General features: G+C 44.3%; 1 protein-coding gene across 4 annotated transcripts in view; it reads left to right on the top strand.

Annotated features, from left to right (window-relative positions):
- The window catches only part of HTR2C (5-hydroxytryptamine receptor 2C), a 152,955-nt gene that overhangs the window by 130,011 nt on the left and 10,072 nt on the right, over nucleotides 1–12,872 (top strand). For 3 of the 4 annotated variants that reach the window (XM_026040943.1, XM_026040944.1, XM_026040945.1), the window contains one exon: nucleotides 12,593–12,793. The exons of the other annotated variant lie outside the window; for it this stretch is intronic. In XM_026040943.1, the coding sequence (XP_025896728.1) occupies nucleotides 12,593–12,793 (201 nt within the window). The remainder of the gene's footprint in view (nucleotides 1–12,592; nucleotides 12,794–12,872) is intronic. 4 annotated transcript variants of the gene reach the window in all.

Genomic DNA, 12,872 nt, shown 5'->3' with positions numbered 1-12,872 from the left:
CTCTTTGTTAAGATAATTTGGTTTAAATGAAGTTGAAGCATCGCTTTGAGCTGGACTGGGCCTTTGTGGGTTGTCTCAGCCCAAAGTTGGGCACTGCAAGGAGTGCATTTRGCTCCCCCGGGAAGCAGTTCTGCATCGCTCCTAAGCAACGTGCTCCAGGATCTTTCTTTTAGGGGATAAAATTATAGCCGGGTGTCCAGTGTTTGACCTGCCATCACTTCTTTGGGCAGGCGGTAATGTCCTTTATCAGTAACGGAGCTGTTTTTCCTGCGATGGTTGTGGCTTCAGGGACAGATTTAGAAAGCCTGTCACTTTTAATATAATAGGAACCAGCCCCATAAAAATTCAGATTCACTAAAACCTTGGCTTGTATTGCAAACGCCTCCTAAATAATTTTGTGGGCCCCACGGTAAATCTGCAGCGTGGAAGCTCTTCCCTCTCCCTTGGGATACATCCATCCCGCCTGGGCAGCCGTTCCGGGCACCAGGCTGGCACGTCTGCGGGGAGAAGCAGCACGAGGGCGGCAAGAAGGATGCGAGAGGCAGGAATGCGTGTGAAGTTGGCGTGACTTGCGAGAAACGTACCCCAAACCTGCCTCCAACTTGTGTCCTCAGAGATCCTGCACCCCACTTCTTTTCTTTCCTTTTTTTTTTTTTTTTTTCTTTTTTGGATAAAAGATGCTATATAGGCAAAACTACAAAAAAATGTAGAGGGATGTGCATTTCTACAGTGCTTTTCTGGGGAAGCTGGATGAGGGATTGGGTTCCTGTCACTGCTGCTTGAGTGTTCTTGCTGTACGTGGGAGTCTGAGTCCCTGTTCCACCCACTTGACAATGCTCTGCTGGGCAAAAATTAAGAATTTAGACAGTAACCGAAGCGCTAGTGTGTACCAATCCAAGCTTCAAGCTGCAAAGGGGAACTTTTGCCTTGAGAATTATTATTATTGTTAACATAACTCCGTTCTTGCAAAAATGTTTGGAAGTTCTCATGCTTATGCCTTCCAGTGTTGAATGAAAATGAATTTCCCACCCTGTAAAAATCCCGAGAGACTTAAACATCCTGCAGCAGGTCCCTGCTTTCTCCTTCATCCCTTGAGATTCCCTTTGTGCAGCCAGTTTCTCCATGGTAAACAGAGGAGCCCTCGCCTGAAGTCTTTTTTCCCAAACTGCCGCATTTTGGGCCAGGGCGATGTCGGGGAGCAACCAGGACTTGCCGCGTGCCAGGTCYCCACTCCTGCAGCAAGTCTCCTCGGAGCTCAGCCGTGAGCTTGGTGACAAAGCTTGAGCTTGTAGGGCTCTGAAGGCCGATTTCTGCCATCGGATACAGATGCAGAACTGTCGCCAGTTAGTTTTTACCACCTGCCTCTTTCTTGTTATTTCTTCACTTGCACTATCTATCACTCAGCACTGGCTCCTTCCTCCGTGTGTTTTCTTATTAGCCTCCCCATGTTCGTTCCCATTGACAAGAGGCATCTTGTCCATATGTCAGCTTAAGCAGAAAACACTGGAGAATAATAAATGCTTCCCATTTGGAAGTGTGCTTTCTGTGCCCTCGCCAACCTCTTGCTCTTAGGCCAGCAGCTCCTTTGCCTGCTTGGGGTTCATGGAGCCGGTAGCCCCATGTGCCAGGAGTGATGCTGAACTGTCATGTGTCAGATGCTTTGGCCATGAAATCGAAGAGAGAAGTCTTTTCTGAAGACATGAGGTCAGCTAAACCCATCTTGTCTAAGCCATTTAAGGCCTCTTGTCCTAAATGAGAGCAGAAGCTGGTAATGGGAGCAGGCATCCGTTAGGATGGCTTAGGTAGGCACGTGCTAAGTGGAGGCAGGTTTTATACATCCCTTCCAGCTCCAAATCCATCTACACTGGGGTCTCACCACAGAACACAATGGTCCTGTGCAAGAAGWAACCATGGAAAAATGGGCTTCCATCCTAGAAAGGTCCACCAGGCATCTCAGCAGGGAAGTTCCCTCTCCAAATGCTGCAGGCAGAACTAGCAGTGTCCTTCCTTCTCCAATCTTCTCCCTAGTTCCTGACAGCTGGAGAAATAAGGAAAAGAGAACATGATTTCAGTGGAGCAAGTTCTACTTACACCAGCTGAACGTATTCCTTTTAGTTCAGTGATTTGCCTGCAGTAGCAATGCTGCACCTGGTCAGGGAGCTGTTTTCCATGTTTTTCACATGGAGCTGAGCAGGCAAGTTTTGCCTGCCCAGTGTGATTGGGAATTGCCCATCCGAAAGAAATCTTGTGTGCTCAAGGATGATTCATCAGGGTGATTTTGAATAGCACACATTTAATCTTGCTATTTAATGCAAACAATGATTAGCTCCAATTATATTCTTAATTTCATCTTTTTTTGCAAAAAAAAAAAAAAAAAAGAGAGTTGGGAGATGCAGAAGGTTTTAAAAGAGCCTCAGCCTTGTTACATCAGGGACTGTGCATTTATTTGCACATCTGTACAGCAGCTGCATGTGGAAGTTGTGCTGTGGGTTTTCCCCATTATGGAAGGGATTAAAGACGGAGTTTAGTAGAGCCTCCCCAGACTGGGAGTGCGTGTAGTTACTGTTCTGTTTACGTGAGCACTGATTGAGGTTTAAATGCAGCCAATATACAGACAGTTTTAGTGCTGTCAGTGTGGAATTCTCATGCACAATTTGCTTCTACAGCAGTGAAACTAAATGTGCTTTAAAGTGCATGAATCTTTGTTTACTTTTTATGACAGTAGCCTGTTAGCTGCGGTACTAGCTCTATAAATGCATTGCTTCCTTGTAATTAACTTTTATGACTTAAGTTTTTATTTCTTTTCAACTAGCACGTGCTGCAGCAAACCAAAAGTTGTTGCAAGACAGTAAATAAAACAGAATTGTTTTATATAAGCTGAAAGACCTGTGATGAACTGCTCCAGAAATAAGTTTGCTGCTTTATAAAGGTGCCAGGCAGATCACAGAAATAATTAGTAAAAGGAAGATGGTCGATGTCTTTCTTGGAGGTTCCTTTAGCCTCCTCATCTGATGAGAAGGACGACATTGCCTTGGGGACCTGGAGGAACGTGATGTTGGTTATTGGAGGAGAGGCCCTGTTGAGGCGTACAGCATCTCTCCAACTTCACCACAACGCCTCGCTCTCCAGGAGCATCTGCTCTGGGAGATGAATAACAAATTCCGGGGAATACTGGAGAGAAAAGCATAAAAACTTCTCATAGACTTTGCTTTAAGCTAGTTTAGGGGTGTGGGAAGTATCGTATTCTCCATTTGGAAGCATCGAGTGTGTGAGTGGGGTTGGAAATGCAGAGGTGGCTGCGCCAGCCCAGCCTTAACTGGGCCAGGAGTGCATTTCAGTAGCCCATCCCAAACACCTTATCTTAGGTGTTTACTTTTATTTCTATTTTCTGTTGTCCAAAAAAGCTCTCACTTCCCCTCCTGGAAGCTCTGAAGCCAATTCTAGCAACACTTTTTGTGYACTGAACACCCAGGGTGCGTTAGCTCCTGCTGAGCACTAGCTCTCGCTTCACGCTCGCCCCAGCAGAATGAAGCTGGGGTGAGGAACTGGTTAGCAGCATGTGYTTCTCAGCACTTGCCAAGGCGCAGTTCTCATTTCCAGGAACAGCTCTACTTGCAGCCTGTAGTAAAGATTAGCATATGGCTCCTTTTCCTGGGCTGCCTGCAGCTGCAGAGATGGGAGAACTTGAGGGGAAAGGGAGAAGGACTCCAAAGATGGTCAGCAGTATTTCTGTGATCTGTATAAAAATGATATTCCTCAGTRTATTGGTGCACAGCCTCTTATATTTATTGCTTATGGGGAAGAATTTTGTGCAAATGAGCACAGTTTCTTTTCCTCGTAAGCTCTTCCTGAGGTTTTCCATGTGACTGATACCAGGGTATCATCTTCGCTTGCCTAATGGTCCCACCTGCGTGATGGCAACAGGCCAAGACCCTGGGGAACAGATTCCCGTAGCTTTTGGAGAGGATCCTGTAACCTGCCATGGGCCAACGCAGCTTTTGAGCTCGAAAGCAAGATAAAATCACTGCCGTTATGCAAGCCAGCCCATACATAAGCAAATGATGGAAAGGAATAAAGAGAAAAGGTGAAATTTCCAAAAAGCACTCACATATAAGGCAAATAAACTAGCTTATATAGTACCTTCAGCTGTGAACGTTTTCAGGATTAGGTCAGTTAATTCAAATCTTTTTCTTCTACTTCCTTTCACATCTGCCTGCTGAAYTGATATCATTAAATTCCACTCAGCCAATTATCATGTAAGCATCTCTCCACAATTCCTGTAACATATCCCTTGGAATTCGGGCTCTGCGGTTGCCTGATCGGTCTTTGAAAGAAGCCCACGTGTCCCCGCGAGGACCTGCCGACGGCAGCAGCCTGCACTTCCATCGCTGCGTTTGCTTGGCACCTGCCTGGCGTTGATTCCCTGAGCTTGCACACGAATTAAGTGGAAATTGCATTGATGGAAGCGGGGCCACGTGCTGGTTTCTCTGCCTTGCACCAATTTACCCGCCACCGCCTTGGTGTAAAGCAGCCCTGCTCCCAACAGACAACTCCACAGTGGGTCGTCAGTGGCGTTCTTGCCAGAATTGGCATTAAAAACACTAATGAGATGAGGGGAAYCTGTGGCTGAGCGTGGCTCAGAGGTGACACCAGGATTTCCAACATGTGCTGCGTCAACATTCTGGGTTCGTGCATTAGCTTTTGAGTATGTGCTCATGTCCCTGGAAACCTTTGCTGATCTTCCAGGAGCTCTGCTAAGCGCAGTATCTGCAGTGGCTTTAGTGAAGGATCTCTCCTCTGGGACAGCAGCTCAGTTCCTAGATGAAAGAGGTTCAGGACTACAAAGTTGAAGCAGTAATCCACGGACATGAAACGCCTTGTTTCTGCATCAGTTCTTGGGTATGAGAATGTATGAGTGAGGCAGAGCAGTTCTAATTTTGTTGATTCTCTGTTACTTCTCCTCATCTCTTTGATTTCTGTCCCCATTGACATGTTGGCAGCAAACTCTCTTCTCCAGCTGTGCAGGAGATATCAGGACAGGCCAGCTCTTCCCCTGACCAATCCATTTCTATCTTTTGATGTGTGAATATATATATATATATATATATTTTTTTTTTTTTTGGAGGGGGAGGGCGATGTGTTTATTTTAGGTTGGGATGGTGTGTTTGTTTTTATGAAAGTCTCTTTTCGTCCAAAATCAAGGGAATGGCAGCAGTTGTAGGAAAAGGTCATGGTCTTGTTGGCATATGGAAATTGTATGACAGGCTTTTAGCGCACCTACTCAGCACCCACTGGGATGCAGGAGGCTGTAAACGTGTGTCTGACACCCGTGAAGACTGATAGCGATTTTCAGTGGAGGCAGAGTTTTCATAAAAGCAGTTTCCTTGCATTGGTTCTGAGTGGTAACTTCTCACTCTGATGTTTGAATCTTGGATTTGCTAGGTTGAACTTTGCATTTGTTGGTCTGAAATGACCACAGCAATCAGCTGTGCTTTTACATATCAAAAGCCAAAAGTTGTGTGTTCATTATTAAAATCCAGCTAGTCATCTCCATTCGAGACATACAACAGCAGAACAAGGCTCTTGGCGTGATGTAACATGACAAGTTGCTGTTGACAACCATAAACACAGGAAAAACAACCTCCAGGAGCAAGCCCTTGAAATGTATCTTTTATATCCTTCTTTATTGACTTTACATAATGATTTTTCCAAACATTTTCTAGACTATATTGAGATAAGTACCTGCTGTGCCTTGGGAGTAACTAGTTCTACAAGGATGCCCATATTACTCATTTACATTTGTTACATCTATAGCAGGACCTGTTTTACTGTGCTTTGCTATGTTATTATGTTAACACGTTATTTTATTATCATAGCTATCACTAGTTTTGATTTGTAATCAAATGCAACATTATATTGTATTAATAGTTGATACCATGATAGTAAAATAATGTTGCAACCAATTACAAAGCAAAAACAAGTCTATCAAAATGAACAGGTTACCTTATCTAAATACCATAYACAGCTGTACCCAAAGGGTGGGTAAATACTGAGTTTCACTTCCCCTTTGCTCTTAACCCTTTGGGAAATATTCTGCACATTGAAGAGGAGTTATGTGAAGAAGGATCACCTCTTCCTGCTTCCTTGTTGGCACCTWAGGACAGGATTTCTCATGATTCATCCCTGCATATCCACGTCATTTCCCGGAGAGGAGCATCAACTCTGCCAGAATTGATATTGCTCCCTGTTTGCTTTCTTTTTTGGCAGAGAAATGTCACCTGCATCACTAGGTGTTAGAGCGTGAACGTGGAGTTACGTGTGTTGGTGTCGTCTGAGGTGCTTGCAGATCTTTGGAGCTGCAAAGATGCCTGTGTTGACGAGACTCTGATGTGTCCTTGTGCAACAGCTTGACAACAACTCAACGTTTCGGCGGATGTGAAYGCTGCTGTATGAAAACACCCCCTTCCTAAGCTTAATTCTTATTCCAACTTGGTGTTTTATAGAAGAATCTGTTAGTAGGGAGCAGTTTTGATTCATAGCAAGTTGTGTACAGAGTGCATTATCTCATGGTTTTATGGCATGGACTGTCATGTCAAGTGCCGATTGGTTTGCTTGGACTAAATGGTGGAATTGAAATCATGGCAGATCGGCCCTGGCAGAAGAGTCAAATCCTCCTTCCCTGCRAGAAGGTGTGATGCAGGGACGGCTCCAGTATGGAATTCTGTCCAGAGCTCTCCTGCAGAGAGGTTGGATTGAACTCTYGGTGTTCAAGAGTTGTGCTTCCTCATGGTGGGAGAAGTGGAGCAGATCCCACCAGGGGCTCYCCTGGAGTCCACACGACTTCAGCAGCAGGTGTCCTAGCTGTCAAGGAGACCTTCCTGTGTGGCCAGAGTCAAGGATAAACACTTGTTCCTGCATTAAATCTAATTAATTAATTAGATATTGGCTTACATATCAGATGATTCCCATCCCGCTGCTGTTTCAGTGGTGGACAGCGATGCTCCGTTGCGATGCTTCGTTGCATTCCCTTACTCTTGGAGCAGGTTGCAGGTCAACACGTGGTGGCTTTAAGCTGCTAGAAAGCCAGCAGCTTGCTCAGTATTGAGGAGAGGGTGATGCACAGTAGGGAGGAAAACCACTCACCGAGCTGTTTAGATATCCATAAATTCATCTAAGTCCTTACCTATGGGTTTCCCATTCCATTGGTGCTTGAGTGCTGTAAGCCTAGTCCTGCGCTGAGCCGGGACCAAAGCAACAGTTCGTGTCATGCTCCGTTTCCTGAGATTACATTCTTTTCTTCCCCATTAAAAAAGTCAGCATTGAGGAAAGGAAAACTTAAAAAATAGTAGTGACCAGGCGAGCAGGTATGCCAGTCCAGTACATCTCCCCCAAACATCCTCATCTGTTAAACGAATGCCTCTGTGATTTGCAGAAGTTTGCATAAATGCCTTCGTTGAGAAGAGTGATATGTCTCTTCTTGTATAATTGCTCTGCTTTCTGGAATATTTAGTAAAAATATTGGCTCRTTAAAGATGACAGCTCTCCGAACGTGGAGCAGTTTGCATCAGATAAAGCAAATCCATACGATGCCTCCTTCTGCAATGAGGCATTTTTTTCTGGATCCAGGTCCCTTTTCTTGGCTCAGCAGGAAGCAGGAGCAAGCTGAGACCATGGATAAATCCCAGGTGGGCTCCAAGGAGCTGCCGAGGTGTCCCTGACATCTCCATCRCTGCTGAGTTATGCTGAAAACAACCTAAGGACCTCAAAAAAATAAATCTTTCGTGTGATTTTGGGTGCTCTCACTAGGCCCTAGAGCAGTTCGGGCTTGTGGCATAGAGCCATGGTCTGAACTTTGTCTGGTCTCTTTGCTCCGAGCAAAGTAACAGCCGAGCAGCCAGCCCTGCTCCGCGAATAACACCAGATCGTTTGCAGATCTCAATTTTTGTTTCCTCAAGCGAGCTGCGTGTTTTGGCAGATATGTCTTGTGATGATGGATCACTTTCAATTTCATCAAAAGTAGGCAAAAACACCTCCTCTTTTCATATGTTTTGTGCACTTTGTTATATAACAGCTTTTTAGAAAATATTTGTATTATTGCACTTAAATGGTATTAATCTCTGCTTTTCGGCTTGTTTTCCAATGTAATGTTGTTTGAATTATTGCTTTATTACTTGTTTAAATAATGTGTGAAGGATGATTCATAACCGGGTCGCGGGAAGTTGGAGCAAGGGCTGCTGTCCTGAYGTCTAGAGCATCAGTGGCGAGAATTTCTCCCAAGATTAATATTGTATGAGATTACAGCTTTGTTTAGACAAGGTGTCACCAATACCCTTTATCTCAGATTTGTGCAAAGTGATCAGTGCGTGCAAATAGCCTTCATATTGGCAATACTGATTTAATTAATCATCCCATTGCCCTTATCGCTCTACACGCAATTTCCAGATAAAGCTGCAGATATTGAAGTTGCAACAAAGAATGCTATTGAACCGACAGATTTTTCCTCTGATTTTTTTTTTTTCCAAACATAATTCTCATTTCCACTGGTAGATGGAAAGATTAAGGCAACATACGGATTCGAGGAATGACAGGTCATACCCAAAATAGGTATTTCCCTGAGAGAAGAGATGCTGCCTTGGGGAAGGTAAAGCTGTTCCATGTGTTTTCTTCTTAAACATCCCCTTTTATTAGCAAGGACATTTTAAGCATAGTTTGCAATGAAGTTGGTTCCTTACCTTTTGAAAACTACTTAAATGATGGGCAAGCAAGTTTTCTGTAGATCACATAATTACATTTATTCTGGGTTTAAATTTGCTCCTTCCTCACGAGTCCTGTCCACACTGCAAGTCAGTGCCTGCCTGGATGGAAGGCAAAACCCAACACTGTTGTCTAAAATTCTTCCAACAGTCTATTGTTTAATTTGCTATAAAAYATGGTGGCATCAATTAGCAGCTAGAGCTGGTGAGCAAAGACCAAGGCACAGTATCCCCTGTGGGAGTGGTTCCCATAGCAGGGAAATGGCTGTAGAATCATTGAATTATAGATTCGTTATGGTTCAAAAAGACTTTCCAGATCATCACGTGCAACCACAAAGCCCATGCTTTGTGTTCTCCATGCCTAGGACACATGATTTCCTTTTTCCTGTGATTCTAGCTGCTTTTGGAGGGACCTGTCTTTGCAACCACTTTTTTTTTCCTCTCTCCTGCCAGTTGGGAAGGTTTCTCAATGGTGGATTAAGTTATATTTACACTATCCTTATAGCTTCAGCATATTGCTTTTTTTTTTTTCTCTGTAGAAAAACACAACCTCAATACTCTAGGCATAAACTCAAGGTCTCGTGTAAGCCTGTGGGCATTTAATATTTAAGAAAAAACATAACATTTAACTGTAGTGATGATGAAATTGCAAATATTGGCAGTGCTGCCCTGGGGAGCAGCTGATGCTGGGCTCAGTGTCACCAYGAGGAGCTGCGCTGGGGCTGGGACCGGCAATCCCTGGGAAATAGTTGGGTTCTGAGATAAGAAAGTGGCAAGAAGATCCTTTAAATTCTTGCATTCCCTTAGGAATAATGCAACGCAGTGGTGTTAAAACTATAGGGAATTGCTTTCTGTTTCTGCAAACAGCTACGAATCTTTAAAGCGAATCCTGGAAAGTCTGGTTAGACCTGTGGTGCAGATGGATARAGCTGCCAGGATAGGTCTGGGAGGCCAGGCTTAACACCGGGACCTGGATTCAGTCCAAATAAAGATTTCCTTCCATTTCTAGTTCGATTATTTTGAGACTGTAACTGCAGGAAGTATCAGAGCCCAAAGTGTTATTTAGGAAAAGGCAGGATAAATATTACATATATTTCAGTTCCTGGGCCAAGCCAGCAATAAGTGAGGCTGTTCTAGAAGAAGATCTGTCATTCTTGTTTTACACCTGTTAATTCTGAGTTTTATATATATATGTGTGTGTGAATAGATACCCAATGTTTTATGATGGTGTAAGCAGGCATCTTGTCCCTGGGTGTGATAGCAGATCTGTCACAGAGCAAGGCATGAGGTTTAACTGGTGGCTCTGGCGTCTGCAAGGGAGTTGCAGTCAGTTTGGGTCTGTTTTGTAGTTCCATAAATTGCTTTCAGCTGCAGCTTTTAAGATTCCTTTCTTCCATCCTTCCTTTCTTCCATCCTTCCATCCTTCCTTTCTTCCATCCTTCCATCCTTCCATCCTTTCTTTCTTCCATTCTCTTAAAATCTGGAGCAGTTCCATGCATTTAATTTTGCCGTGAGATCCCCCTCCTGCAGCAGGGACGGGTAGCACCGTGCAGCACATTGCCCATAACACTGCTGGTAAACTGCCCTGTTTCTACGTGCAATAAAATCTCTAGCAAAAGTAATTAAATTTCATTGTTGCTGTCCCGTCAGTGCAAAGCTCAGAAATTTAAGGCAAGTGTCACCTGATAGCAAATCAGTTCCAGAAAGATGGTGAGGTGAGACTTGGCAGAGCCTGTAGCAGGGAGAGCTGCCCAAAACCCAAGAGAAGGTATTTCTGCACTTTAATCCTCAGGGTGGGCATTTTTCTCTTTGAATTTTCATTTTTCTCCATGGTTTTGTCCAATATAAACTTGCAGCACCCACCAAATGTCCTGAGGCAAAAACACCCCCTGCAACTCAATTATACACAGGGAAAACAAATACCTCCTTAGGGTTCGACCAGCGAGATTCATTTAATTAACATCAGTACTGTCCTATAGGGTTTGCCAGCTAGTGCACTAAAGATAGGACTGAGTTTAAGATTGTTTTAAATGTATAGCATTGTTAGCAGAGCTTTTTATTTTAATCTTTATTTGCCTCTTGGCACGGTCACAAGGCACACTCCTGTGGTTGTGCATTTATATGACGCAGAAATTAGAATCACTTTTTTTTCTTTTTGCCCAAATTACTGTTTTCCAAGGCTGTGTAGGTGTTTTCCAAATGCACCATTTTTACTTAAAAGAAATTGCCTTTTGAGACAGGATGTATGTTATGGCCTTTGTATCAAGCTATAGCCAAGTGCTGTGTGCTGCCATCCTGCACATTTCGACAGTGGCATTTTATTAGCGCAGATCATTTAGGAAACTACTGGAAAAAGTAAAATTGCACCTCATACAACTGCCTTTTCCTCTTGAAATGTCTGACTTAGGACAGGATGGACTAAAAGGATGAGCCACTAGGAGCGCTTTCATATCGTGTTTTTATTTTAAGCACATCCTAACAGTTTACCTGGGCAGTAATTTCAGGGCAATGCTACTTTGATCTGTTTGCAGCTATTCTCTCTATGTGCAAGAAAATACTCCTTGGAATCTGCGGTTTCAATCAATTAGGGCTGAATTAATTAATTAATTAGGGCTAGTGGCCAATGCCAGGGGCTTTACCATGAGTAAAGGACCCTTGGAGGAGAGCCTTGCTGCTGCTCCCTGGAGACTAGGCCAAGCCTTGCTGGGATCCGAGTCCTGTACGTTTTCCAAGACTAACGCTTCCCCCTTTCCCGTAGGGATTAGGACGTCAGAGTTGCCTCCTTCCCAGCGTGGCGCCGCCTCTGCAGGGCAATGATTGGGGTCCTCAGGGTAATCACAGCTGGTTTAGACCTTGACTTTCTGAATGAAGATACAGGAGTAGCTCCTGAGCCAGGTGCAAAATCTGCCCTGCTCAGGGCTGCTGCAGATGGCTCTGGTTTGTGGGGAGGAATAAGAAGTGCAGAGCTTGGCAGTACGTGTTCCTGATCCCGTGCAATCCATGCTGGCACTAGTGCGTAGGGGTCTCATTTGAAAAACACGTTTTCTCTGCACTTTAATTTAAACGCAGGCACCTCTGGAGCATCTTTCTGGGCCACTTTTATTCTCACGCTGTGCTTCAGCACTGAGGAAAGGGTTGGTAAATGCAGAAGCCCAAACTGCCATCAGCTCTATCTGTCTGGTTCCCTCTCTTGCTGGTGGCTGACTTGGGTCAATACAATCATTATGGTTGGAAAAGACCTTCAAGATTATCGAGTCCAACCATAAGTGATGCTCCGTGGTGCAAAAGGGGCTGCTGAAGRACTTCCAACCTGGAGCAGGGCACTCCCAGCAGCTCCATGAGGAGGCAGCACTGCAGGTGTTAAGGCATGCCACTTGGTGCCATGTATATTAAGGATGTTTAAGGTGAAATGAAGAAATCCAAATGCAATGTAGCTCTCTTTGGAAAAGTCTGCAGCCGTTCTTCTCTGAAGGGCCCTACATGTATTGCTTTAGAGCGGATCCGAGTCAAGTTGATGCCAGGCAGCGCCAGGCAATCCATCAAAAGAATGTGATTATACAATTATAACTGAATGTGATGTTTAATTCGGTGAATGCTTTGGGGGAAAGGTGGAAGAAGTGGAGCTTGAATGCCCACCTGAAGCAYTGCCAAATTGCTCCTTTAGCTGCTGGTGTAAAGCCCGTCACRGCAAGCAGAGGTGCGGGAGCTCACGGAGCCCCTTGGGCATCACTGGCCGCAGAGTTAAAATATCCTCTGTTTTTCTCCAAAATGATGGCCTCGCTTCCCAGATTATTTCCTTTTCTTTTATTCCTTTCATTTCTTTTCTCTCTATGTTTCAGATTATGCTTGGCCTTTGCCTAAACAGTTGTGCCCTATATGGATTTCCCTAGATGTGCTCTTTTCAACTGCATCTATAATGCATCTCTGTGCCATCTCTCTTGATCGGTATGTAGCAATACGCAATCCCATTGAGCACAGCCGCTTCAATTCCCGCACCAAGGCTATTATGAAAATTGCTGCAGTTTGGACCATATCCATAGGTAAGCAATGCGGCTCACGATCTAACCGCGTCTTAATTTATAATAGCATTCCTCCCATTTTCATTTAGGATTTTTTTTT

The sequence above is a fragment of the Nothoprocta perdicaria genome, unplaced genomic scaffold, assembly GCF_003342845.1.
Source record: "Nothoprocta perdicaria isolate Ctin4 unplaced genomic scaffold, notPer1 scaffold_270, whole genome shotgun sequence".
Classification (NCBI taxonomy): domain Eukaryota; kingdom Metazoa; phylum Chordata; class Aves; order Tinamiformes; family Tinamidae; genus Nothoprocta; species Nothoprocta perdicaria.
The sequence above is the reverse complement of the archived record's forward strand: the minus strand, read 5'-3'. Positions and strand labels throughout refer to the sequence as shown.